Source organism: Sus scrofa, chromosome 4 (genome assembly GCF_000003025.6).
Source record: "Sus scrofa isolate TJ Tabasco breed Duroc chromosome 4, Sscrofa11.1, whole genome shotgun sequence".
In the NCBI taxonomy this organism is placed as follows: domain Eukaryota; kingdom Metazoa; phylum Chordata; class Mammalia; order Artiodactyla; family Suidae; genus Sus; species Sus scrofa.
In genome coordinates, this window is record NC_010446.5 from 106746425 (window position 1) to 106773299 (window position 26875).

Below are 26875 nucleotides of genomic sequence, written 5' to 3' on the forward strand. Positions count from 1 at the left end.
GAATATAAGAGTTCCTGTTGTGGCTTAGCGGAAATGATTCTGACTAGTATCCATGAGGATATGAGTTCGATTCCTGGCCTTGCTCGGTGGGTTAAGGATCTGGCATTGCCGTGAGCTGTGGTGTAGGTTGCAGATGCAGCTCAGATCTGGCATTGCTGTGGCTCTGGCACAGACTGGCAGCTGCGGCTCCAATTAAACCCTTAGTCTGGGAACTTCCATATGCTGCAGGTACGGCCCTAAAAAGAAAATACCATGCCACTTTCACAATTATGTAATTTTTCCTTATATAACCACTCTGAAAAAAATTAACACTCTTATTTCTAAACAGAGCCTCACTAGGGTCCTATGTATCAGAACAGTTACCCCCAAGCTTTACACTGTGCTAGGCTCCACAATGCTAATATTCAGTAGGGAGTAAGGGGAAGGAAAGTTTGTTTGATAGACAGGAATAATCATATGATATGTGGCACTTCCTACCCATTCTAAGATGCTGTCATACAGGAGTATTATTTAAAATTCCCAGCAGCCTAACCTCAGATGTATTTTCTTTGAAAGTAGTCACGGCGAAGCATATTGTGAAACAAATGTGTTGGTTTAGTGAAATAAGCCAAGTATTGACACATTTCCATTTTTACCAAGTATTATTAGCAATAAAAGTCTGTTGCTTACTGGTTTTCCTATATTGCACAGAAAACAAAACTCAACTCCTGAAACTGTGGGAAACTGATTATCTCAGAAATCCTATTTACAATTACACAGAATATAAAACATGGTGATATATTTTTTATAAACTTGAGCTCCTGGGTTAATCATCAAGGACCAAATAGATACTTGGTATTCTCCTGGTATTGTAGGGAGGGAGAAAGAGCGCTGAGAAAACTTGATTTACAATATTATCTAAGTAAGAAGGTTTATAGGATTACAATTGAATCGTATGCTTTTCTTTTGAGTTTTCACTCTATCTCCCTATCCATAAACTTGTGCTAGTCCACTTTCATTGCCACTGCACTTGATCTCTAAAGTGAACTGATTTCTCACCTACAATGGGCTAAAGCATGATTGGAAAATACACTCTTTCCTCTAAAGTCACTCAAAAGCGAATTTATTTATTTATTTATTTATTTATTTATTTTTTGTCTTTTTGCCATTTTATTGGGCCGCTCTCGCAGCATATGGAGGTTCCCAGGCTAGGGGTCGAATCGGAGCTGTAGCCACCGGCCTACGCCAGAGCCACAGCAACGCGGGATCCGAGCCGCGTCTGCAACCTACACCACAGCCCACAGCAACGCCGGATCGTTAATCCACTGAGCAAGGGCAGGGATCGAACCCGCAACCTCATGGTTCCTAGTCGGGTTCGTTAACCACTGTGCCATGGCGGGAACTCCTCAAAAGTGAATTTAAACATTTCAAGAGGAAATCATAGTACAAAACATATGAAATAATACAGCTAAAAGCAAAGAAATGAGTGACTGTGACTAGCCAGCCAGAGACTGATTTTTATCAGCTTAGTTTATGAAATACCTAGTTTTAGTTCTCTAAAAAAAGCAGAAAACAAAATCAAAAAACTTTCTTTCTGTAGCTCCAATCCCGTCTCGGGGATACCAAAGATACAGAAATTTCAGGTAAATTTAGGTTGACATAGATTCGAGTCTGAATCTTTTAGACTCTAATCTTATTTCTAGTAAGAGCTCCCAGGTCATTCTCTAGATTTAGGCTAATTTCTGTTTCTCAGCTGCTTCCATCCTCTGGTCTTTGGTACTTAAATGAAGAACAAAATCCAGCCTCTAAAACTGATCCTGAAGTTTTATACTTATCTGCCTTTGCTTGCATGTGTGTTCTCTTTCCCTTCTAGAAGGTCCCGGACTCCTAAATTCTATATATTCTTCCTTTAGCCTGGATCTCTTATCAGTCCTACTTTGAACAAAATTAGGATTCTTCACTCGTTGTTTTAAGTTAGCATCCAAGCCTGATGTCTGCCTCTTTCTTTCTTTCACTTATGTGCTGAATATTTGTTGAGTGCCTACTATGTGCCAGACATTATGCAAGGCACTGGGTACCTGATGGTGAACAGAATAGTGTGAATTTGGTGTGTTGTTGGAACTCAAAGGAAGTCATAGCTGCAGGGTACTAAGGGCAGAAAGGGGTAAGCTGTGTCTGAAAGATGAGAGAGATGAGGGAGAGGTAGTTAGAGCCTTGTGGGCGTGTTAATGACCCAGTGGGTGGTCACAGAAGTGTTTGAAACAGAGATGTTACAGGATCTGTTTTTTGAAAAGATCCTTCTGGCTGCTGGTTGAAGCTGTCAACTATCATGCCTGATGCCTATTTTTAGTGGGAAACTTTAATTGCTGAGAAATTCTTCAGTGCCAAGTGACAGAAAGCCCAACTTAAACTAGAGTAAGCAGAAAAATTTGCTGGCCTATGACCAAGAGTTCAGATGATGTAATTAGGGCCTAATCTCTCATTATGTATCTCCCAACGTTGTTTCACTCCGTGGTAGCTCAGCCATAGGCAGGATGTTATCATGTAATTTTAAGCTTATGATGAAAAAAAAAAAAAATGAGCTCTTTCCTGGTTGCTCAAGAAACAGCCTGATGCCTCGTGTTGATTGGGCCTGATTGTTTTGGCTAAACCCCTAAACCAATTATTGCCAGAGTAGTCAATGCTCTGACGAAGAGGACAGTGTTACACCTTATTTTTAACAATTGTTACATGTGGACATTGACCAATAAGGAATGAGGTCAGGCCTAGGTAACTGGTGTGACCATGGCAAAGTACCAACTGACAGCTCCAGTCACTGGTCAGTTCCTTGACCTAAGGGTGGAATCAGCTTCACCCTAAGTATGAAAGCTGAAAACTGGAGAGGGGTGATTTCTTAAAGGAAACTCCAAGTTTTTTGGTTTGTTTGTTTTTGTTTTTGTTTTTTTTTTTTGCTTTTTAGGGCCACACTCATGGCATATGGAGGTTCCCAGGCTAGGGGTCAAATCAGAGCGGTAGCTGCCGGCCTATGCCGCAGCCACAGCAATGCAGGATCCGAGCTGCATCTGCGACCTATACCATAGTTCGCGGCAACACCGGATCCTTAACCCACTGAGCAAGGCTAGGGATCAAATCCATATCCTTATGGATGCTAGTCAGACTCGTTAACCACTGAGCCACGACGGGAGCTCCCAATTCAAGTTCTGTTATCAGAAGAAGGAATTAATGCTGAGTAGGCAGCATAAAAATATTGATGACAACCCAAATATTCAGAATAGTAGTTCACTGAATGTATATGCGAAATCTTAGTCTCCAGTTGTAAAAAACCAATATTCTCTTTAGGAACAATTGCTTTCTTCCTGAAAGATGTATATAGTTCTCAGCTCATACGCACTTTAGCGATGACTGCTATCCCCTAACTTTCTCACCTTCACCTACTTATTATGCATGTCCCTATTGTCAGTGCCTGGGCCAATGCTTGACACATAGTAGGTTTTCAATAAAATACATATTTTAATTGAATCTGATTGAAATGCATGGTTTACTCTAGTGATTCATACTCAAGTAGCTCTGGGAATGGGGCGATGTTTCTAGAATCTTAGTATTGGGTATTGGTGCACAAAACACATATGCAGTCCTTACACTACATTCTGTGAATGAACCCAAAAAAATGTGAATATTTAATCATTTCTCCCTAATTATGTACTGTTTCTTAGAAAGTTTATTCAAACCTGAAATTATCTTTTTTTTTTCCTGACTACACAGTGCTTGTGCAAAATATGGATCATGTTTCACTGGATTGTTTTCAAAATTGGGCAGAAACTGATGCATGAATATATTAAGGTGCTGGGAATAGAACTACATACATATATATGTACTATATATATTATGTATAAATACATTATATATATATATAGTCTTTTCAGGGCGGTGCCTATGGCATGCGGAAGTTCCCAGGCTAGGGGTCAAATCAGAGCTGCAGCTGCTGGCCTACACCACAGCCACAACAACACCAGATCCAAGCTGAATCTGTGACCTATACCACAGCTTGTGACAATGCTGATCCTTAACCCACTGAGTGAGGCCAGGGATTAAACCTGCAACCTCATGGATACTAGTCGGGTTTGCTACTGCTGAGTCACAACAGGAACTCCTGAGAAATATGTTTTTAAGTTTACCTATATGTAGCTAAAATGCAAAAACAAGGCAATATAACAAGGATTTGGGGAGATTCTGGGCCTAACTAGCATCATCTATAATTAAAAAAAAAAAAAGAGTAGGCTAGGAAGTGAAAAAAGATATTCCAGGAATGGAAGATGGTTGAAAAAAATCACAGGCTTGTCATGGATGAACTAATGTGAAGAACAAATGATTTAAAAGTGTGCAAAGAATGCTGGCACAACATTGTAAATCAACTATACTTTAATAAAAAAAATAAAAGATTAAAAAGTGTACTAAGAATGGTCAGAGTGCAAAGAAAGATGAAGTTGAAAGCCAAAATGAGAATCCCAGAAAAAGTTGATTCATAATAAAATGGATCTTACTGAGTTCTTTGGTGATTTTCTTTAGTGTTGGGTTTACTACACAATCTGTTTGCAGAGAAAATAAATCTTTTTAAAAAATATGCACACAAAAATGAGAAAATTATACTGTCACCCCATTTGTAAGCATCTGTATTTTGTTACATTTGATAGTGATGTGTTTATATGGAAGTACTAATTAATTTGGGGAAAATGTTTAATCTCAACAGTTATGTAGTCTGAGTTAGTCTTTACTCTTTCCCTTACATTTTTTTCTTTTGACTTCTAGATGTCTGTAATTCTTCCCCACCAAACAAGCCTGCAGACCCTGTTCCGTCAAATAACTCCAGTTCCTTTCTGAATTTTGGTATGTGTGTTACCTCCCAGCAGAGTTTTAAAAAATGTTTATCTTAATTATTCATGTATAGTATAAAATATACAACTTTAAATGATTTAAGTTTGCATGTATAAGTCCTTATATTTATATTATTTTCCATGCCATTTACATCTATCTATCTATCTATCTATCTACCCGTGGCATATGGAAGTTCTCAGGCTAGGAGCTGAATCAGAGCTGAAGCTGCTGGCCTATGCCACAAGCACAGCATTGCTGGATCCGAGCTGTGTCTGCAACCTATACCACAGCTCACGGCAATGTCGGATCCTTAACCCACTGAGCAAGGGCAGGGATTGAACCCGAATCCTCATGGATGCCAGTCGGGTTTGTTAATTGCTGAGCCATGATGGGAACTCCGTATTTTTATTTTTGACCTCAGCCACCTCTTACACCTTACATAGGCCTGAATTACATAGCATATGTGGAAAATAAAGCTAGGTAACCAAATGATCACGTTGGCAGGTAGTAAATGAATGTGAAAACCGAATGAAATGTTACAATACTTTAACAGTAACAAAAAAAATGTACAAGTGTGATGAAAAGAAGAGCAGTATTGCTATCCTGTATAATTCATTCAATGGTAGCTGAAGCCCAATTCTGACCGTTTAAAGGAATGTTTGCCCAATTGCTCCTAAGGATAAGCTATACATTGAAATGATAATTTTATATTAAACATTCTATTGTTCTTTTTTTTTTTTTTCATCTTTTTGCCATTTCTTGGGCTGCTCCCATGGCACATGGAGGTTCCCAGGCTAGGGGTCGAGTCGGAGCTATAGCCGCCGGCCTACATCAGAGCCACAGCAACAAGGGATCTGAGCCGAGTCTGCAACCTACACCACAGCTCACGGCAACGCCAGATCCCTAACCCACTGAGCAAGGCCAGGGATTGAACCCACAACCTCATGGTTCCTAGCTGGATTCGTTAACCACTGAGCCACGATGGGAACTCCAAACATTCTATTCTATATGCCAAATTCATGACACTATCTAAGGCAATAATATGTATACTATAACTTTTTGTAAGAAGTACAGTAAATAATGTAGGCTATTACTACTAAGAATGATTACTAATCAAAAGCCAGATCCCCCTGAAGAGGTCTAGGGAATCCCCAGTGGTCCCTGGGAACTGCTGCTCTATGGTATCGTCCTTATCTGAATAATCAAAATTGTTGCTGCCACATTCAAATTGCAGGTGACAAGAAGAGGAGAGAAAAATGTGGAAGAGGTTTGGCCTCCTCTTCCGATCTAAAGGCACTGACTGGCCTGGAAGAGGCAACATTACACTGGTTCATTCCTTTCCCTTGAAGAGAGCTTATACGTGTGCTATATCTAAATTGTAAAAGACACTGGGAAATGAAATAATGCTGGGCATACAGTTTCCCATAAACTATTCTATTCCTGAAGAAGAAGCAAGGAAAAATTTTGGTGGACAGATAGCAATTTCCGCTGTACCTGGTGTTATGGTCCCAATCTTACTATGGCAAAATATTTAACTAGAATCTCTGGATCTATTTCTTGGGCTTTAAAATTTTTATTTGGATTACATTAACTCTAAAGTTTAAAAGGCTATAATTAGAAACAAGGTATTCTTCTTATGAAATCATTTAGTTAAAAATTTCAGGAGTTCCCGGCTTGGTACAGCAGAAATGAATCCGACTAGGAACCAAGAGGTTGTGGGTTTGAACCCTGACCTTGCTCAGTGAGTTGGGGATTCGGCGTTGCCGGGAGCTATGGTGGAGGTTGCAGATGCGGTTCGGATCCTGTGTTGCTGTGGCTGTGGTGTAGGCCAGCAGCTGTAGCTCCATTTGGACCCCTGGCCTGGGAACCTCCACATGCCCCAGGTGCGGCTCTAAAAAGAAAAAAAAAAAAAAATTTCAAATAAAATATTATTTAACCTATGAGAAAAGCACCAAACTCTGGAACACAAATGTTTCTTGCTTCCTTCTTTTCTCTCAATGAGAAATAACACTTGAGTAAACTCATGGCCCATCTAACTTTACAATGACCTATGATCTGAGGATAAAATATACAGCTGCCTCCATGTTGTTTCTTCAAAGTTGAATATTTTACCTACATAAAAAACAGCACTTGGAGTTCCCTTGGTGGCTCAGCGCTTAACCAACCTGACTAGGATCCAGGTTGTTGGATGTGTGTTGCATCCCTGGTCTCACTCAATGGGTTAAGGATCTGGTGTTGTCGTGAGCTGTGGTTTAGGTCACAGACGAGGCGAGGCTCAGATCCCGAGTTGCTGTGACTGTGGTGTAGGCCGGCATCTGTAGCTGCGATTAGACCCCTAGCCTGGGAACCTCCATATGTGGAGGGTGGGGCGGCCCTAACAAAGACAAAGAGGCAAAAAAAAAAAAAAAAAAAAAAAAGAACAAAGAAAAAGGGGCAATATAGGTATTCCTCAAATTTCAGATATTTAGTACTTGCAAGTATGTTCTTACTTCTATTCTCAGTCTATTTGGTTTAATTCAAACTATCTGGACGAATGGATAATTTTGTAACTATTGTGTGAAACAATTTAACCTGGACTATTTTTCCTTCTATTTTACTTACCATTCTGAAGAGTAAAATGTACATGAATTAGGTTGTGTTCCCCCTCCCACAATTTTTTTTTTTTACCATCACATTAATAAATTAAATTTTAGTGGGTTTCTGGGTTTTATCCTCTTTTCTTCTTCCCTTATCTCTTTTTCTTCCAGTTCTGATATAGTTTTGTGGTTTAGATTTAAGCAACACTTGAGTAGTTTACTATGTGCCAAGCGTTGAGCTAGAAGCTTTAACAAATATCTGGTCGTTTTCATCACTTCTATAAGGTATTAAATTCCCGCAATTTTATAAGATGATGAAATTGAGTTTTGTTTGAGTTTTGTTTTCCCTTTGTATTTTTATTCTTTCATTGCTCAATTTGAGCCCTTCAAATTGCTGAATGCAAGAATACCTTGAAAATATATCTCCACCAAATAAAAGCAAAGTTATATGTTGCTAACGTGATAAAGAACCTATGTCACCAACCTGTATATATTCTGAAGTTACCCACAAATAGCCTTCATTGGTTATGCAAAATTGCCTGATTCTCCTTCTGTGTGTGTTCTGTGGGTGAGGAGGTTGGAGGGGAGTATTTGAAGGGAGAGATAAATAAAAAGAATTAACTACTTAGGTTTTCAGAATTATTTCTTTATTTTCAAATATAATCTCTGAGTAGATTGAGGGCTTTCTGGGTCGAAGTAGAACTGGATTTAATACAATAATTTTCTAAAGCAATAGTGCTTATTTTTCTGAAATTTAAATTTCCTAGGTTTTTTTTTTTTTTTTTTTTTTTTTTGTCTTTTGTCTTTTTATCTTTTTGTTGTTGTTGTTGCTATTTCTTGGGCCGCTCCCTCGGCACATGGAGGTTCCCAGGCTAGGGGTTGAATCGGAGCTGTAGCCACCGGCCTACGCCAGAGCCACAGCAACGCAGGATCCGAGCCACGTCTGCAGCCTACACCACAGCTCACGGCAACGCCGGATCATTAACCCACTGAGCCAGGCCAGGGATGGAACCCGTGACCTCATGGTTCCTAGTCGGATTCGTTAACCACTGCACCACGACGGGAACTCCTAAATTTCCTAGGTTTTTTTGTTTGTTTTATCAACGAGTGGTGGATGAAAAGATGCAGATAAAGGATATTACTAAAACAACAAAACAAAACAGATTAAAAAATGGGTAAAGGAATTGGATAGAAAGTTTTCCAGAAAAGACATATAAAGGCTCAACAGGCACATGAAAAGATGCTTAACGTCAGTAATCATAAGGGAAATGCAAACCGAAAACCACAATGATATAGCACATCATATGTTAGAATGGCCATTATCAAAAAGACAAGAGGCAAGTGTTGGTGAGCCTATGGAGAAAGGGAGCCCTTGTGTAGTGGAAATGTAAATTCGGGCAGTCGCTACAGAGAACAGTATGGAAGTGCCTCAAAATATTAAAGACAGAACTATTATATGATCTAAAAATCCCACTCGAATATATATAGCTGAAGGAAATGAAATTATCTCAGAACAAATATTTGTACCTCCCATTCATTCCAGCTTTTTTTTTTTTTTTCTTTTTAGGGCTGCACCCTTGGCATATGAAAGTTCTCAGGCTAGGGGTCGAATTAGAGCTGTAGCCACCGGCCTACACCACAGCCACAACAACGCAGGATCCGAGGAGTGTCTGTGACCTACACCACAGCTTACAGCAACACCGGATCCTTAACCCACTGAGGGAGACCAGGGATTGAACCCCCATCCTCATGGATCCTAGTTGGATTCAGGAACTGCTGAGCCATGAGGAGAACTCCGTGTTCTGGCTTTATCTACAATAGCCAATTCACGGAAATAACCTATGTGTCCACTGATAGATGAATGGCTAGAGAAGATATGAGAGGTGTATGTATACAGTTGACTCTTGAACAACACCTGGGTTAGGGGTACTGACCCCCTTCACTGCAGTGGAAAATCCTCCTATGGTCACCCCTGTCCCACAGGGACTTGGTTCCAGGCCCTCCCGTGGATACCAAAATACAAGGATACTGAAATCCTTTATACAAAATGTTTTATTTAGTATTTGCATATAACCTATCCACATCTTCCTGATTACTCTAAATCATCTCTAGATTACTTATAATACTCCATACAATGGAAATGCTATGTAAATTATTTGCTGATGTGTGGTAAATTCAAATTTTGCTTTTGAGACTTTATGGAAGGATTTTTTGAATGTTTTTGATCCACTGTTGGTGGAATATGCAGATGTGGAAATTGTAGATGCATAATCTGATGATAGGGAGGGCTGACTCTATATATACATATATGAATATTTGAATATTATATATGAAGGTATATACACATATATTCACTCACAAAAAAGAAGGAAGTCCTGTCTTTCTTTTGTGACAACATGGATGGACCGTGGGGGCATTACTCTAAGTGAAATAAATCAGACAGAAAGACAAATACTTTATGTTCTCACTTATATGTGGAATCTAAACAAGCTGAGCTCACAGAAATACAGTGGTGGTTGCCAGGGGCTGGGAGGTGGGGGAAATGGGGAAATGTTGGTCAAGGGGTACAAACTTCCAGATATAAGAAGAATAAGTTCTGAAGATGTAATATACAGCATGGTAACTATAATTAACAGTTCTGTATTATATACTTGAAAGCTGTTAGAAGAATCTGAAATGTAATCACCTCACACACTAAACGGCAATTATGTGAGGGGATGGAGGTGTTAACTAACCTTAATGGGGTAATCATTTTGCAATACATACATGTAGCACCTTAAACTCATATATGTCACGTGTGAACATACATATGTCAATAATATGTCAACAAATTTGGGAAAAAAGCCTATTACATGCTGAAATAGCAAAGGCTGTTATAACCAGGGTTCTTTCATCTATTACCATTATTAAATTTGTAAGTGTTCTACAATTTTAAAATGTTATTAGTATTGTTATCATTTAAATATTAACCTATTAGAATGCCTTTACAATCTATTACTAACTTAATCAAAGATGCGTCTAAACTTTTGGAAAAAACTCCATGTATTTGCATGTATAATACACACTAAAATCCAAGTGATAATTTCTATATAAGAAATCTTTTTTCATTCAATTTTGTTTTTGTTCCCAGGTTTTGCAAATCGTTTTTCAAAACCCAAAGGACCAAGGAAACCACCATCAACTTGGAATCTTTAACACAACTTTGGAATATAGACTGGAACTGAATATGCAAATAAAACTACTAGAATACTGCTAGCTAAAATAAATGATCTATATTCATAATATCAACAATGAAGATATGGAATGTGTTAGTTTTTAAAAGAAAAGCAATATGCAAATAAGTGCCAGAAGTTTTACATTTTCATCTCATTTACATTGGGTTGGGAAAGTGCAAATAAGAGTTTGTCACTTGAGCTATGTATAAAGAATGCTGTATAAGAAAGTTTTAGAATGGACTTATTTTCCATTTTTGGAAGTTATTTTTATTTTACTTTACTTTTCTACCTAAATAGAAACTAAAAGACTTGTAAGAATTGGATCTCAATTAAATGTCGGATACTGCCAGAAATGACTATAAATAGCGTTTTGAAAAAATCTTACTTTGTGGTTACAGTACAAAATTACTGCTTGTGACAATGACTATTCTCTGGGAGTTATTTTTGCCTAAATGGAGTATACATCTTTCTAAATGTTGTGGGAAATAAAGAGTAGTAAGAAAAGAAGTTATATTTAAGAGAATAAAATATGTGTGTAATGCCAGTAATCAATCTTTTATATGGATACACCAAATAACAAGAGTTCAGTTACATTTCTGATGAGTTTTAGGTGAAATTATTCAATTACTAAATCTAGAAGAATAATCAACAAAGTAGCTATCTTTTGATAGCATTTTTTTTTTCATCTCAAAAGTCCTATATAAATAAACATGGACAATTTATATTCAGCTCATCAGAGGTACTACTACTTAAATTTTTTTTTCTATGTGAATATGGCTCTGTGTTAAGAAAGTTTATCTAATTTTATGTAACAAATAAATTAGCAGGTAATAATTAAGCATTCTGCTGAATTCCCCTCAACGATTTCATTTAAAATTTTTATAAACTCTCTAAAAATCAAATACTTAAGACAGTATTTGTTCTTCAATATTTTTCATTAGCAATCCCAACGAAGGCACACATTGGATGAAATATTACCTGTTTATTGTGTAATGTATACAACAGGTGCTCAATAAACTTCTGTTTTTAAACTAACTTTAGTGTTCGTTGAGTTGAATCCTTCTTGAGGCACTAGAGGTACCAAACCACAGTGATTTTATCTGAGTACTTTATTGTAATCTATTACTTCCGAATATCTTTATCAAGGAGATAAAATCCTAACGCGATGGCGAAATTGTAAATAAATTTCTGTCCAGAAACCTTGGGGAGCAGTGACGATTTCTGGAGTGTTCTCTGGGAGGCACACTTCTCAAGTTTATGCAACCTTATACTTAAACGATTTGAAAAAACCTTAAATTCCTAAACACGCTTTTCCATCTAGAATTTTTTCTTAACTGTAGAGATGGACTCGACCCTTCCAAGCACTAGCTGGGATGGGGCTCGACCGCGAGCTGGGGCGGCGCTCATCAGTCTCTCAAGCAGTTCTTGCACCTGCCTCGTCGCGCCTCTACTTGTAACCATAGCAATCGGTGGCTAGGAAGAGGTTCAAAAATGTCTGATTTGCAGTTCCGCTCTATTTTAAAGCAAAATCGCCCTCAGAGCACATTACTAAGTGCCCCTTTCCTCCGCATCTCAACGCTTGTCCAAGGGTAAAAGGCCGGAGATTCTTTTACCTCACAAAGGTTATGGAAGGAAGAGGAAATTTAAAAGTAACTATGGAGACACCTCCTCTGTGTTAAACGACGAAGGGGCAAACGGAGACGATAATGGGAACGCGCCGACAGACTCCGAAAGCCATTAACATTGTTTCGGCCGTTAAGGCGGGGCTTGGCGGTTGCGTCGCATCCCGAAGCGTGACTCGGCGCACGCTCTCTTTCTGCTCCTCCGCTTGCCGAGCCAGCGACGCGGAGGGGGCGCGGGGGAACTACCGCTCCCGTGAGGCTCTGCGCGGCCCAGGGTGCTTTACAATAGAGCTGGGTCGGCGGGGCCTGCGGAGAAGAGCTGGGAAGTGCCGCTTCCGGCTTGTTCAGCTCTGGACGAAGAATGGCCGAGAAGTGGAGGGTGGGGGAGAGACTCCAATGCCCAGCGGGCCGTGCGCGGGCGGCGCCTGCGCGGTACGCGGACGGGGGGGCGGTCGGGCCATTTAAATGTGTGTTTGTGGGTGAAATGGCTGCGCAGGTCGGAGCGGTGCGCGTAGTACGGGCGGTGGCGGCGCAGGAGGAGCCGGACAAAGAGGGGAAGGAGAAGCCCCATGCTGGGGTCTCGCCACGGGGAGTGAAGCGGCAACGTCGAGCGAGCAGTGGGGGGTCTCAGGAGAAGCGGGGGCGGCCGAGCCAGGACCCCCCTCTCGCTCCCCCTCACCGGCGCCGTCGCAGCCGCCAACATCCCGGGCCGCTGCCGCCAACGAATGCCGCCCCAACTGTCCCAGGCCCTGTTGAGCCTCTGCTCCTGCCGCCTCCGCCGCCACCTTCGCTGGCACCCGCCGGGCCCGCTGTCGCTGCCCCGCTCCCCGCTCCGGGCACCTCGGCCCTCTTCACCTTCTCGCCGCTGACGGTGAGCGCGGCCGGGCCCAAGCATAAGGGCCACAAGGAGCGGCACAAGCACCATCACCACCGCGGCTCTGATGGTGATCCCAGCTCCTGCGTTCCGGGAGAGCTCAAGCACAAGGACAAGCAGGAAAACGGCGAGAGGACTGGAGGGGTGCCTCTAATCAAGGCCCCCAAGAGAGGTGAGAGGGGGCGATGTGCCCCGAGCTTGAGTTCCATCTAGGTCTCCTCTCTCTGTTGCGATATCCCGCCCCTTTAGCCCTGAAAGACGCCACCCCCCTGCTTACCTCCTGCTGCTCTACTCCCTTGAGCCTGCTGGGGTGGACCCTGGATTTCAAACCGTTGACATAGTCTGACCTACTTGGGGCTCCTCGTTTCGAGGCCGAGCTGTCAGTTAGTAACCCTCTTGTCCCCTCCCGAGCCCTTACCAACGTTTGTTTTCAAATTCGCCAGGCTTTCCGCGCCGCGCGGTCCTTGGCGTGGGATTAGTGGGTTATTAAAAACTGCCTGTCTAAAGTAAAGGTTTGTCGCTGAAATCCTTTTTTCCCGTTTTCCTTGATGGGAAGCTTTAATATTCCCTCTCTTCTGCTCCAAAATATTTACGAGTGTGGTTTGGGGCTTTAATGAGTTTAAATTTTTACGGAGATCAATTCGACTCACTGGTTTTCTTAGCTTCTGCAAGGTGATATATCAGATGCAGTTTATCTTGGTTGGTTTTTTACTTGGAGGTAAAAAAATCATTTTTAATCTTTATGTGCAAGCTTAATTTTCAGAAAAGTAGTGGGGGAGGTTTCCTCTCCTTGATCCTAGACTATTGGCCCAACCGTACCTCTGAAAAGTGGCAGTGTTCAGTAGTTGCATTTTAATCTGTCTGGCACAGCAAATTGAGAGTTTATTTATTTCCAGCAATCCTCTCTAGAGTCAAGAATATTTAACCTAGAAAGTGAAGAGTTATCTAAGTGAGTGTGGGTTCCAAAGAAATTAGGTTGACTAAAATTGGGTTTTCCTATTTCCTAGTACCTGTAGCATTTATTTACATTCTCTTTAGCAGAAAAGGCAGGGCGAATAAGAATTTTGATTATGCCCTGTGTTTGTACTTTGTATAAGATTTTATATAATTTGTTAGTGTTATCTAATCAAGAATTTAAAATACTGTGTTTCTTAGTACTGGGGCAGTTATTGCATGTTAGTGAACTTGTCTTTCAGTCTAAAGTTGGTGAGTCTTGGATTTCTCCCACATATTTGTTCTTAACTTAGGGCTAATAAGTTTTTTTGTGGTGCCATTTTCAGATATTGCAGTTCCTTGCAAATAATTGTGTGATAAGCTTTTATTGAATTGAATTAAATCTTTCTTCTTTTGGTGTATCCAAACCCAAATTCCTCAGGAATAGCACTTATGCCAAACTGACACGAGTGTCTGTTTCCACCACCAGTATGCAGTGACCTTGCTCTCTTTTTGTTTTTACCTTTATTTCTCACCTTCTTTCATGTGTGTATGTGTTTTTGTGTGTTTTAACTGTACAGAGCTAGTGGGACTCTCAGAGATCATCCAAGTCAAATTTGTATTGTAAAAGAGAGAAAACTGAGGCCTAAAGTAGTGAAGGCACTTGTCTAACCTAATCACAATAACACGTATCCCCCAAAAAAATTAAAAAAAAAAAAAAAAAAAAAGACTCATTGGCACAATAGGGAGTAGAACCCAGATCTCCTGAATCCTGGTTCAGACTTCATCCCCAAGCTGCATCATGTTGCTTTCTCCTTTTGCTCTTCATTTCCCCCACTTCTTTCCTTATCCTTTCCCTGTGCCGTGGCATCAGGGTGGCAGTAGTCATTCCCATTAGGAATTTTTGACCTATCCTCCTCTTATGGGGGATAGTGGCAAATTAATGTATAATAATGTATTCACAGTATGACAATTTTCTCTGAAAATTGCAAAAGCTGTGTCTTTAAAAAACAAAAACAAATCATTAACCCAGTGCTGCCAAAACTTTGTCCAGTGATGGAAATGTTTTCTATAAATGTGTTGTCCAGCATGGTAGCTATTAGTCATCTTCGGCCCTTGAAATAAATACTGAATACTTGAAATGTGGCTACTGTGACTGAGGAACTGAATTTTTAATTTTATTTCATTCTAATTAATTTATGATAGTTTCCTTAGGCTAGCAACTACCACACTGGGCAGTGCAGCTCCAAGCATTTGTAGTTTGCCAATATCTGAAGAAAGAAAGTGGGTTAAGATTAGATCATTTAGGGAGTGCCCTAATGTAATCTAGTGGTTAGGTTCGGCACTTTTACCAGCTGCTGCTGCTGCTGTGGCCTGAGTTCAATCCCTGGTCTCCGAACTGAGATCCTATATCAAGGTGCTGTCTGTATGTGTGGCCAGAAAAAAAAAAAAGTTAGGCCATTTAAAAATGTTTAAACATTTAAGTTTTTCTAAATATTGACATGTAATTGACATTTAACATTGTGATTAGTTTTAAATATATAAAATAATGATACAATATTTGTATGTATTACAAAATGATCACCACAATAAGTCTGGCTTAAACATTTTGACTTTAGAAATGAGAGGCTCTTGGATTACATGTCTGGGGGGGAAGGTTCCCTGCCTGGCCAGATATATTGGGGAAAAACAAAGTGTACAATAGCCTTCTAGATACATGACCCATGCTGACATTTAAAAAATTCTGAGAATCTTACAGAAAAACTGATTTAACCTTGTTTAATTCAGGTTTTGTACCTGTTTTAATGGATACCTTTTGTTTTTCCACTGAGTATCTTTATACGTGTTATAATGGTAAACATACCTCTGGAGTCAACATGAGTTTAAATTGTGACTCTGCCCCTTCCTTTGTGACCAGGAACAAATTAACATCCCTCAGTTTCAGTTTTCCTGTCTGTAAAATGGGGTTTTGGAGTTCCTGTTGTAGGCCAGCGGAAAGGAATCTGACTAGTATCCATGAGGATTCCGGTTTGATTCCTGGCCTCGCTAGTGGGTTGCTGTGAGCTGTGGTACAGGGTTGCAGATGTGGCTCGGGTCTGGCATTACTGTGGCTGTGGTGTAGGCCAGCAGCTGTAGCTCTGATTCAACTCTTAGGCTGGGAACTTCCATATGCCTCGGTTATGGCCCTAAAAAGCAAAAAAGAAAAACTAAAATAAAATGGGGTTTTGGAATTTCTTTTATAAGATTGTTATGTGGATTAAATGAGGCAGTATGTGGAAAGCTCTTGAAACAGTGTCAGTCATTAGGCACTGTGAAGACTGCATTTTGTTATTTTATTGTGCTTGGTCCTTGAAGCAGCTATAAGGTTAATACGAGGAGTGGCTAGATTCTTACAGAACTATGTCTTCCCTTCTCTTATCCTCAGATTTTCAGAAACTATTTTAACTTTTTATTTTGAGATAATTATATATTTGTAGAAATTGCAAAACTGGTACAGGGAGGTCTTTACCCTTCACTAATTTCCTTAACCTGCTGTGCCACCAGGGAACTTGTGCCATCCTAACACCTGTAGATTAGTTTAACCACCACTGCAATCAAGATAACTATTCCATCACCACAAAGATCACCCTTGTGCTATCCCTTTGTAGTTTTAGAACATCCCATGTTTTCACCTTTCTTAGCCTCTAGAAACCATCAGTTTATTTTTCAGCTCTATAATTTTGTCATTTTGATAATGTGACATAAATGGAATAATATGGTATATGATCTTTTGGGATTTTTTTTTTCACTCATTATGTTTTCAAAATCATTTCAAGTTGTGTGTCTCAGTAGCTCACTCTTTTTCACTGCTGAGTAGTGTTCTATGGTATGGATATACCACAGTTCAACTAGTCACCTTCTAAATAACATTTTGATTATTTCCAATTTGGACATTATGGATAAAGCTTCTGTGAACATTCACATTTAAATTTTTGTGTGGACGTAAATTTTTATTTCTCAGTGAATGTGATTGCTGGGTCATGTGGTAGGTATATGTTTGGTTTTGTTTGTATTTTTGGTTTTTTGTTTTTGGAAGATAGGGCCAAACTTTTTTGGATTATCTGTACCACTTTACATTCCCACCAACACTGTATAAGAGATCCACTTTATCCACATCCTTGTCAGTATCTGGCATTGTTACTATTTTTATTTTGTCTAGAATGATACCTCATCATGGACTGAAGTTGCATTTCCCCAATGGCTAGTGACATCTTTTCATGCTATCATTTGCTGACCATATATCCTCAAAATGTCTTTATGTCTTTTGCCCATTTTCTAATTGTTTGGGTTTTTTTTACTACTAAGTGTCAAAAATTCTTTATATATTACACACACACACACACACACACAAACACACACATCCTTTATCAGAATAATGGTTTGCAAATATTTTCACCCACTCTCTTGTTTTTTTATCCTCTTAACAGAGTCTTTACAGAGTAAACATTTTAAATTTTGTTGAGGTCCTATTTATTAATTTAGTTTCATGGATTATGCTTTTGGTGTCATGGGTAAGGTCCTACAAACTAGGTCCCAAAGATTTTCTCTTGTTGGTGTCCCCAAAATTTTACAATTTTAACTTTTACATTTGAATACCTGATTCATTTTAGTTAATTTTGTATAATGTGAGGTTTAGGTCAAGGTTCTTTTTTTTTTTTTTTTTTTGCCTGTGATATCCAATTGCTCCAGCACCTTTTGATAAGACTAGTCTTTCCCCATTGAATTACTTTTGTACCTTTGTCAAAAATCAGTTCTACTGCCTATTTTTATACAACTAATGAGCTAAGAATAGTTTTTACATTAAAAAAATTTTTTTTATTATTTACAGGTTTTTACATTTTAAATGGTTGGAGAAAAACCCATGACACGTAAGAATCATATGTAATTCAAGTTTTCTAGAAATAAAAGTTTTATTGGGACACCACTCCACTCATTCAAATATACTCTCTGTGGGAATTTTCATACTACAGCAGTATAGACATTACATGGGACAGATCATATGGCCTGCAAAGCTTACTCTTTGGCTCTTTATAGAAGTTTGCTGACCCCTGAGATAGATCATTCAGCTAAGACACATGCACACCAGCCCAACAGTATTCAATCCAGATTCATGTAGAAGTCAATTATAAATTTTGAATTCTAGACATTTCAAGTTGCTCGTAAATAGTTGAAAGAAAAATTTAATCTGTGGATGTTAAGGTAAACCTGCTTCATGTATAAAATGGAAAGTAAAGGATTTTTGAAGAGGTGAAGTGTCACTTCAAATTTTCTCCTTAGTATATGAAAGAACTGAATCTAGAATACAGGTTTTTGTTTTGTTTTGTTTTTTTCACTCACGGGTCAGTTCTCTTTTCACTTTTTACAAAGCTCATTTGCATTGTTAATTAAGAGATGTTAGGAGTTCACACTGTGGTGCAGTGGGTTAAGAATCGCTGGCTGTGGCTTGTGTTGCTTTGGAGGCATGGGTTCAATCCCTGTCCTGGTGCACTGGGTTAACAGATCTGGTGTTGTTGCAACTGTGACATAGGTGGCAGCTGTGGCTCAGATTCAGTCCCTGGCCAGGGATTTTCCATTTTGCTGTGGATGTAGCCGTTAAAAAAAAAAAAAGGTACTAAAATATTTTTTGTTTCTTGTAAGCAACAGGTTTGAATCTTGATGAAATATTATAGATACTTTTGCCTTTTTTTTTTCTGTTTATGGCCACACCTGCGGCATATGAAAGCTCCCAGGCTAGAGGTTGCAGCTGAGGCCTACGCCACCGCCATGGCAACACGAGGTCCAAGCCACATTTGCTACCTGTGCGACAGGTTGTGGCAACACTGGATTCTTAACCCACTGAGAGAGGCCAGGAATCCCCATGGAGACTCTGTCCAGTCCTTAACCTGCTGAGCCACAATGGGATTCCAACTTGTGTCTTTTGAAATCTTAATTTTTTCTGTCCCTCTTATTACTCATAAAAAACCTAGAACAAACTTCCTCAAAAAAAAAAATCAAAATAAGTAAATGCTTCTTTTTAGTTTTTCTTGGCTAATGAATTTATGATCTTAGTAGTATTTATATATATACATACTTTTTTTTTTTTTTTCTGTCTTTTTAGGGCCACACCCATGGCATATGGAGGTTCCCAGGCTAGGGGTCCAATCAGAGCTGTTGCCGCCGGCCTGCGCTACAGCCATAGCAATGCCAGATCGGAGCCACATCTGTGACCTACACCACAGCTCATGATAATGCTAATTTCCGCTGTGCCATGATGGGAACTCCTCACAGTTTTCATCTTTGACCAACTGTCCAACTTCTGTCGTAGGAAGAGTGTACCTAGGTTACACAACTAATCGAACTTTTCTGTAATGTCAAGAAGCTATTTGTAGGAATTTTAATCGAGAAACAGCTGATTGTTTTTGGTGATAGGAGTGGGGAATTATTTGGGGATTATGCAGAGACCTGAAATAATCAAAAATCTCATTTATCAGAACAACACCTTCAGGCACTAGTATTTTTTTCTTACCCTAGAGAAAGGCGAAAAACTTTTAAGGACGTTTTTGCATAACCTAAATAATGTTATTTTTCGCGATTATGCAGAATTATTATGTTGTGGGTACTAAGTAAAATATTTGTTGAATATACTGATGTTCCTTTTATTGGAGGTTCTTCCAAGCCACCTCAGGTCCCTTAGTTACAACGAGATAATTTTAGTTGATCATCTAAGGGGAGTGTTGCAGAGGAGTAGATAAGGCAGAAAGGAAGAGCATATGGTATAGTGTACTGGAAGAGTTGCGGAGTCATACAGGTAAGAGTTTGAATCTAGGTTGTCACCTACCATCTTTGTGACCTAATATAAGTAACATACCTTGGTTCAAGCTCTGTTTCCTTCTCTGTAGAAAGGATTTCCATATCTACTTCACTGGTTTGTTTGGGGATTAAAATGAGCTAATAAACGTGATCCCTAGCAGACACTTGGTGACTAATAGTTTTCTTCCCTTTCAGAGATCCCCCCCCCCTTTTATGTGATTCTCCTGTGGTATACCACATTGTACTCTAGGACGATAAATTCCAGCTCTAGTTTTGATATGCTAGAGTTATTGCCAATTATTTCAAGGAATGTTATCAAATATTGTTGTGAAAATGATAAAGACGGTGAGGGAGGGCTCATTCTGTGTCAAATGCTGTGATAAGGGCCTTCTGTTCATTGTCTTAATTCTTACAATAACTCTGTGAGATAAGTATTAGTATTAATAGTATTTTAGATGGTAAAATGGAAGTTTAAGAAGATTTGTGAGCTTGCCCAGAGGCCTTAGTTAGCAGTAGAGTCAGGACGTTAACCTAAATCGGTCTAAGTGTGAAGCACCTGCTCTTAAATAGGACAGTCTGCTGCCTCTACAATTCAACTATTTTGGAGTAATAGTACTAGTTAACATGTCTTGAGTATTTGTCATGTCCTGGGACTATTCTAAATATATACTTTGTTTTACACTGATTTTATGAGGAGGTATTATTTCCCCCCATTTTACCAATGAGAAACAAGGTACAAAGAAATTAACTGTGAAGGTGTTACTGCTGTGAAGTGGTAGGACAGGGATTCAGCCAGTCACTTTTATTTATTCATTTTTTGTCTTTCTAGTACCACACCTGAGGCCTATGGAAGTTCCCAGGCTATGGGTTGAATTGGAGCTGCAGCTGCCAGCCTATACCGCAGCCATGGCAACTCGGGATCCAAGCTGAGTCTGCGACCTACATCGCAACTCATGGCAACGCTGGATTCTTAACCCACTGATCAAGGCTAGGGATTGAACCTGAGTCCTCAAAGATGCTAGTCAGATTAATTTCTGCTGAGCCATGATGAGAACTCCGCCAATCACTTTTAAGCACCATACATAATTAGAGGGGTGGCAGGAAAAGTAAGACAGTGTTACAAGCATGAATGATTTACTAAAATGATGGCCTTCAAAATCTGCAGTTTTTTGGTTTTGTCCTTGGTGTTTTCCTTTTGTCTTTTTGTCCTTCAGTGGCATATGGAGGTTCCCAGGCTGGAGCATAATTGGAGCTGTAGCTGCCCACCTGCCAGAGCCACAGTAACACCGTATTTGAGCCATGTCTGCGACCTACACCACAGCTCACGGCAACACCAGGTGGTTAACCCACTGAGCAAAGCCAGGGATCGAACCTGCAAGCTCATGGTTCCTAGTTGGATTCGTTAACCACTGAGCCATGATGGGAACTCCTTGTTCCCATAAAAATAAAACTTTACCCTTTATTATGATTAATAAAATATAAAAAATTATAATTTTTTTGCTTATCCACCATAATTTTTAGGAATTGGGGCTATCATGTATTTTTTAGTCTGAGCTGTAATTCAAGCATAATATGGTATTATGAATTTTTAAGTTTTGTAATATGGCAAGGTAATTTTTTTACATTAAGGAAGGATTCAGTAGTGATGTTAAATGGTAGTATTTAATTGTTGCTAATATTAAGGGTATTACCACATATGAGGATTTTATTGATAATGTCATGTATTAATCTACAGTTACAACCACTTTTTTTTTTTTTTTTTTTTTTTTCTTTTTTTTTCCCCCTAGTGCTACACCTGTGGCATATGGAAGTTCCGAGGCTAGGGGTTGATTCGGAGCTGCAGATCTGGTCTACACCACAGCCACAGCAATGTGGGATCCGAGCCGCATCTGTGACCTATACCACACCTCACAACACCAGATTCCTAACCCACTGAGCAGGGCTCTGGGATTGAACCCGCATTCTCATGGATACTAGTTGGGTTTGTAACCTGCTGAGCCACAGTGAGAATTCCTTTTTTTTTTTTTTTTTTTTTTTGGTCTTTTTGATCGAACCTGCAACCTCATGGTTCCTAGTCGGATTTGTTTCTTCTGTGCCACATTGGGAGCTCCGAGAATTCCTTACAGTGACTTTTTTTTTTTTTAAAGACAGCCAGCAGGTTGTCTCTCAGATATTTGTATCTTTTCCTTTGTAGAATTACATACTTCTCTTTATATTTAATTTCACAGTTTGATATGTGAAAGCTGTCCTTAATCACAGATACAGTGTATGTTAGTTCTTTTTCTGTTAAAGAATGGATGTCAGTTAAACATTAACTTTTGCACCATAGGGAAATACTCAAAATATTACTCTCTAAATATGTTTCCTGGAAAGCTAAAAGCACTCTACTAGAAATGGAGATTGTGAGGACTTCAGACATTGACTTTTTTTAAAAAATTGCTACATAATTGACATATAACACTGTGTACATTTAAGGTATAAAACATACTGATTTGTTACATTTATTGCATAAACATTGACTTTATTTATTTTAAAAAATTGTTTTGCTTTTTAGGGCTGCACTGCAGCTTGTGGAGGTTCCCAGACTAGAGGTCTAATCAGAGCTACAAGCTGCTGGCCTATGCCACAGCTCACAGCAACACCAGATCTTTAACCACTGAGCAAGGCCAGGGATCAAACCTGTGTCCTCATGGATGCTAGTCGGATTCGTTAACCACTGAGCCACTGTGGAGCTCCCAGAAACACTGACTTTTAAATAACATTTTTAATTCAAGGCAAGACAACCCCAGTATCATTCTCTTAAAGCAATGATGACTAATCTTACTCTAATAACCTTTAACAACTTTGTACATATATGCCATTGTCAATTAGTTGCCACCACAATGATTAAAAAAATAAATTTTCTTTATTCATGGAAATTCATTAGCTAGTATGATACAGCTAGTCTGAAATATCTGTAAACAAAGGTGAGCTTTCTTTATCCCAGCCTTAGATAAGAATCAAAATTTGAAAAATAGGATTAGTGAGGAGATTGAAATTTATTTCACATTTCAAACTTTTATGTTGAAATATGAAATTACAATCAATTTAAAGTCCATTTCCTTGTATGGTGGTTTTATTTGAGATAGATAGGCTGTGTTGGATTAATTGAATGGTTCTCAAATAAATGAGTTTTGGAATAAAATCTGCAGAGATTTGGCCATGATAGAAATACCATTTGTAAGCTGATAGTAATATAGAAAATGTGTTACAATCAGGGTAGCTCCTTCTTGGTATTAACTTCAGTGGCAGATCTAGGTCACAATTTATCTTCTGCATATACCAGATACCTCCTCTGATGCTTAAAATAACAGGGTCTATTTAGAGGTATTTTTTTTTTTCTTTCTTTCTTTCTTTTCTTTTTTCTCCTGCAAAATTGCCAAAACATTTAGCAGAGGTAATTAGATGACTGTTTTAAAATTGGTTTAACCTTTATATTTAATTGCATTAACATTTAGTTGCTTGGGAGAAATGCTCAAATTACTGATTTGATGTATGAGAAAAGTATTTAGATTAATTTTATTTGATAAGAAATATTAATGGCTGTTACTAAGTATTGTAAGGAATTCTCAAAGATTTAGTTATAAATAAAAGATTGTTTTTTCTCTTGCCACTTTAAACAGTCTAATTACATTATATTTTGATAGATGATCTTAGTTTAATCCTAAGTTATACTTGAAAATGAAGAGTTTTCTTTTGTTTAAAAGCAATTTATTAAACAATAAAAATCATTTGGTATCTGTACACTTTTAAGTCTTTGACTTGTACTTTTAAATATTTTCTTTAGAAGGTTTTGTAGCTATTATATCTGGTGATTTGGAGTGATTTTGTATTGAGCACTGTGATTTGACATATATTTATTTACTATGCTAAGTAGATTCTTTACTGGAAAATTTATTGAACTTGTTCTTCCCAGATGTAGTAATAGAATTAATTGGAGTATCTGTCTTAACACTGAATTACTTAAATCATATCAGAAATACTATTTTTAGGTGGATAAATTCTATGCAGTAACTATCACACCAAGCTTGAAGGTTGGTCAAGACTATATACCTGATATTTAATCCTAAAGATATCTTGCTAGAACTGTTTTCCAACTAGTAAATAAAGATGCTATCCTATTTTGGATTTAGCAATATGTGATAATCCTTTAAAAATTGAAAAAATATTTAAAATTATACAACTAATAATGTTTATTTTAGAAATTAGAAAATACAAATAAGCAATAAAGAAGAAAGCTAGGCATTGATAATCCTACCAGCTTAGATAACTACCATTAATACTTTGGTGAATATTTTTCCAGATATTTTTCTGTGTTATGTATATATAAAACAGATATAGATCAGTCATACTTTTTTTTCTCTTTTAGGTCCTTTGCTTCTCTCTGAATATTTTCCCCTAGAAAACATATTTGGTGGGTCTTATTATTTAGGACTCAGCCTAAATGTCACCTCCCAAAGCCCCAGCATCTAGAGTCGCCTACTGAACTTTCTCTTTGTAGTCCATCTAGATTTTAACGTCCAAGAGAGTAGGAATTGTGTCTGTCTTGTTCAACACTATCTCTGTGCTCAGAAGTGTCGTTGGCATGTAGTAGGTACTTAATAAATGTTTGAATGAATCAATATTTAATATTTTAAAAATGAGGTCAGATCATGCATGTGTTAACTGCTCTGGAAAGAAAGGTAAGATATATATGTTTGACTTTAGATTGCTTGTAGTCTAGAGGAAAGGTGGAAAATTAAATAATAACACTCTATGATAAGTGCTGTAATGGGGAAGTACTAGGGGAAGTACAGTGTTAAGGAAGCACATAGTAGGAGTAGCTGTTCAAATTGGGTGAGAAGAGTTGTTAGAGAAGGCTTTCTGGAAGTGTGACATGTAAACATTTCATAAGCTTGTGATTTGTCAGTTCTTTTCCGTCTATAATAGAATTTATAATGGCCATGTAGTATTTTGCCAGTATGTAAGTACCAGAGTTTTATCAATATCCTGTTAGTCATTTAGGGGATTCCCCAAATAACACCATCTTGGATGTCTTTAAGTATCTTTCCTTATTTTTTTGGGTGTAGAATTTATGGGTCTAAGAATTACAAATATTTTCAAGGCTTTTTGGTACGTACTCACTTTGGAGGGGGGCTACCAAATTGCCCTTCATGAAGGTTGTACGGGTTTATATTTCTAGCAACAGTATATAAGAATGCTACCCCTCCTCCAAAAAAAATCTTGCCAATTTTGTAGGCAAAATGATGTCTTACAGCTTAATTTGCCTTTGTTTGATTCTGCTGTATGTATCACAGTAATTTGTAGACAAACAGCAAAATAGGATGAGCTTCAGTTTAGATTTTACAGTGGTTTCTGAACAGGTATTCCATACATGTGAAACTATTGGAAAAAAATAAAAACTTATTTCAATTTCGATTGTAAGTCATATTTAGTTATATGCTTACCTTTGCATTACCTACTTTTTAGCATAATCTTCAACCCAGAATATTTTTGCATTTTAAGATATTTGTCTCATTCATCTTATAAACATGTAAATTATAATGGCAAAATCAGAGAAATTGAGAATAGACTGTTTAATTTGAGATCAAGTACCTTAAGAAGCTTGTATGTTGACACTAGGCCTAGCAACTAACTTCTTTTTAATTATCGTGGCCAGAAACACCAGATGAAAATGGTAAAACCCAGAGAGCCGATGATTTTGTCTTGAAGAAAATAAAGAAGAAAAAGAAAAAGAAACACCGAGAAGATATGCGAGGAAGACGCCTTAAAATGTACAATAAGGAAGTACAAACCGTCTGTGCTGGCCTGACCCGCATCAGTAAGGAAATCCTCACCCAAGGACAAATAAATAGCACTTCAGGAGTTAATAAGGAGTCCTTCAGGTATCTGAAAGATGAACAACTGTGTCGATTAAATTTGGGCATGCAAGAATATCGGGTACCCCAGGGAGTACAAACACCTTTTATGACTCACCAGGAGCATTCTATTCGTAGAAATTTCTTAAAAACAGGTACTAAATTTAGCAACTTTATCCATGAGGAACACCAGTCCAATGGTGGTGCTCTTGTCCTTCATGCTTACATGGATGAACTCTCATTTTTGTCTCCAATGGAGATGGAGAGATTTTCTGAGGAATTTCTTGCTTTGACATTCAGTGAAAATGAGAAAAATGCTGCTTACTATGCTTTAGCAATAGTGCATGGAGCGGCCGCTTATCTCCCAGACTTCTTGGACTACTTTGCTTTTAATTTCCCCAACACGCCAGTGAAAATGGAAATTCTGGGCAAGAAAGATATCGAAACAACCACCATTTCAAATTTTCACACTCAGGTAAGGTAAAATGATTATTAAATTATTTAGTAAATACGGGTTACAGTATTTACAAAAGTAGTATCCTCATTCTGTTGGAAGCACATACTAGTACACTTTTAAAAAAATGTATTTTATTGAAATTTAGTTGATTATGTACCAGTGTATGTTGATTATATACATTTAATAAAAATTCATGGTGGTAAAGGTGGTTCAAATTGTTCATTTATACTTTTAATTGAAAATTCTTAATTGCTGAAATTCTTTGGGATGTGGCTTGTTACTTGCTTTGTCTAAGAAATACTTTATACATGTTTTATATCAGTTTTTGAGGAACAAGTTTTTGTGGGAAGCCAGCTTGAAAACCAGTCCAGTTTTTCACAAATTGGGTAATGTTAGCATGGAAGATGTGATTTAGTAGCCTCAAGGTAACTTTTCTTAAGACTTACCTTTCATGTCATAATAGAACACATGAGGGCATTGGCTTGTTTGTCAGGTTTTTGCTGTTTTTGTTTTTCTTCTTTCAGTAACTTGTTGGCAGTCTGTCCCAGAAACATACCGCATTTATGTGACTTGGAAGTGTCACTAGGAAGACCGCCGTAGCCTCTGCTCCTTCTGCCTATG

General features: G+C 38.4%; 2 protein-coding genes across 3 annotated transcripts in view; both read left to right on the forward strand.

Moving 5' to 3' along the window:
• The window catches only part of PTPN22 (protein tyrosine phosphatase, non-receptor type 22), a 66000-nt gene extending 54323 nt beyond the window's left edge, over positions 1 to 11677 (forward strand). For both annotated transcript variants that reach the window (XM_021090718.1, XM_021090719.1), the window contains exons 20-21: positions 4786 to 4863; positions 10558 to 11677. In XM_021090718.1, coding sequence (XP_020946377.1) covers positions 4786 to 4863; positions 10558 to 10622 — 143 coding nt within the window. In that variant the 3' untranslated portion in view covers positions 10623 to 11677. The remainder of the gene's footprint in view (positions 1 to 4785; positions 4864 to 10557) is intronic.
• RSBN1 (round spermatid basic protein 1) overlaps positions 12422 to 26875 on the forward strand; it is a 48020-nt gene continuing 33566 nt past the window's right edge. Inside the window, exons 1-2 of the mRNA XM_021090720.1 lie at positions 12422 to 13310; positions 25599 to 26272. Coding sequence (XP_020946379.1) covers positions 12626 to 13310; positions 25599 to 26272 — 1359 coding nt within the window. The 5' untranslated portion in view covers positions 12422 to 12625. The remainder of the gene's footprint in view (positions 13311 to 25598; positions 26273 to 26875) is intronic.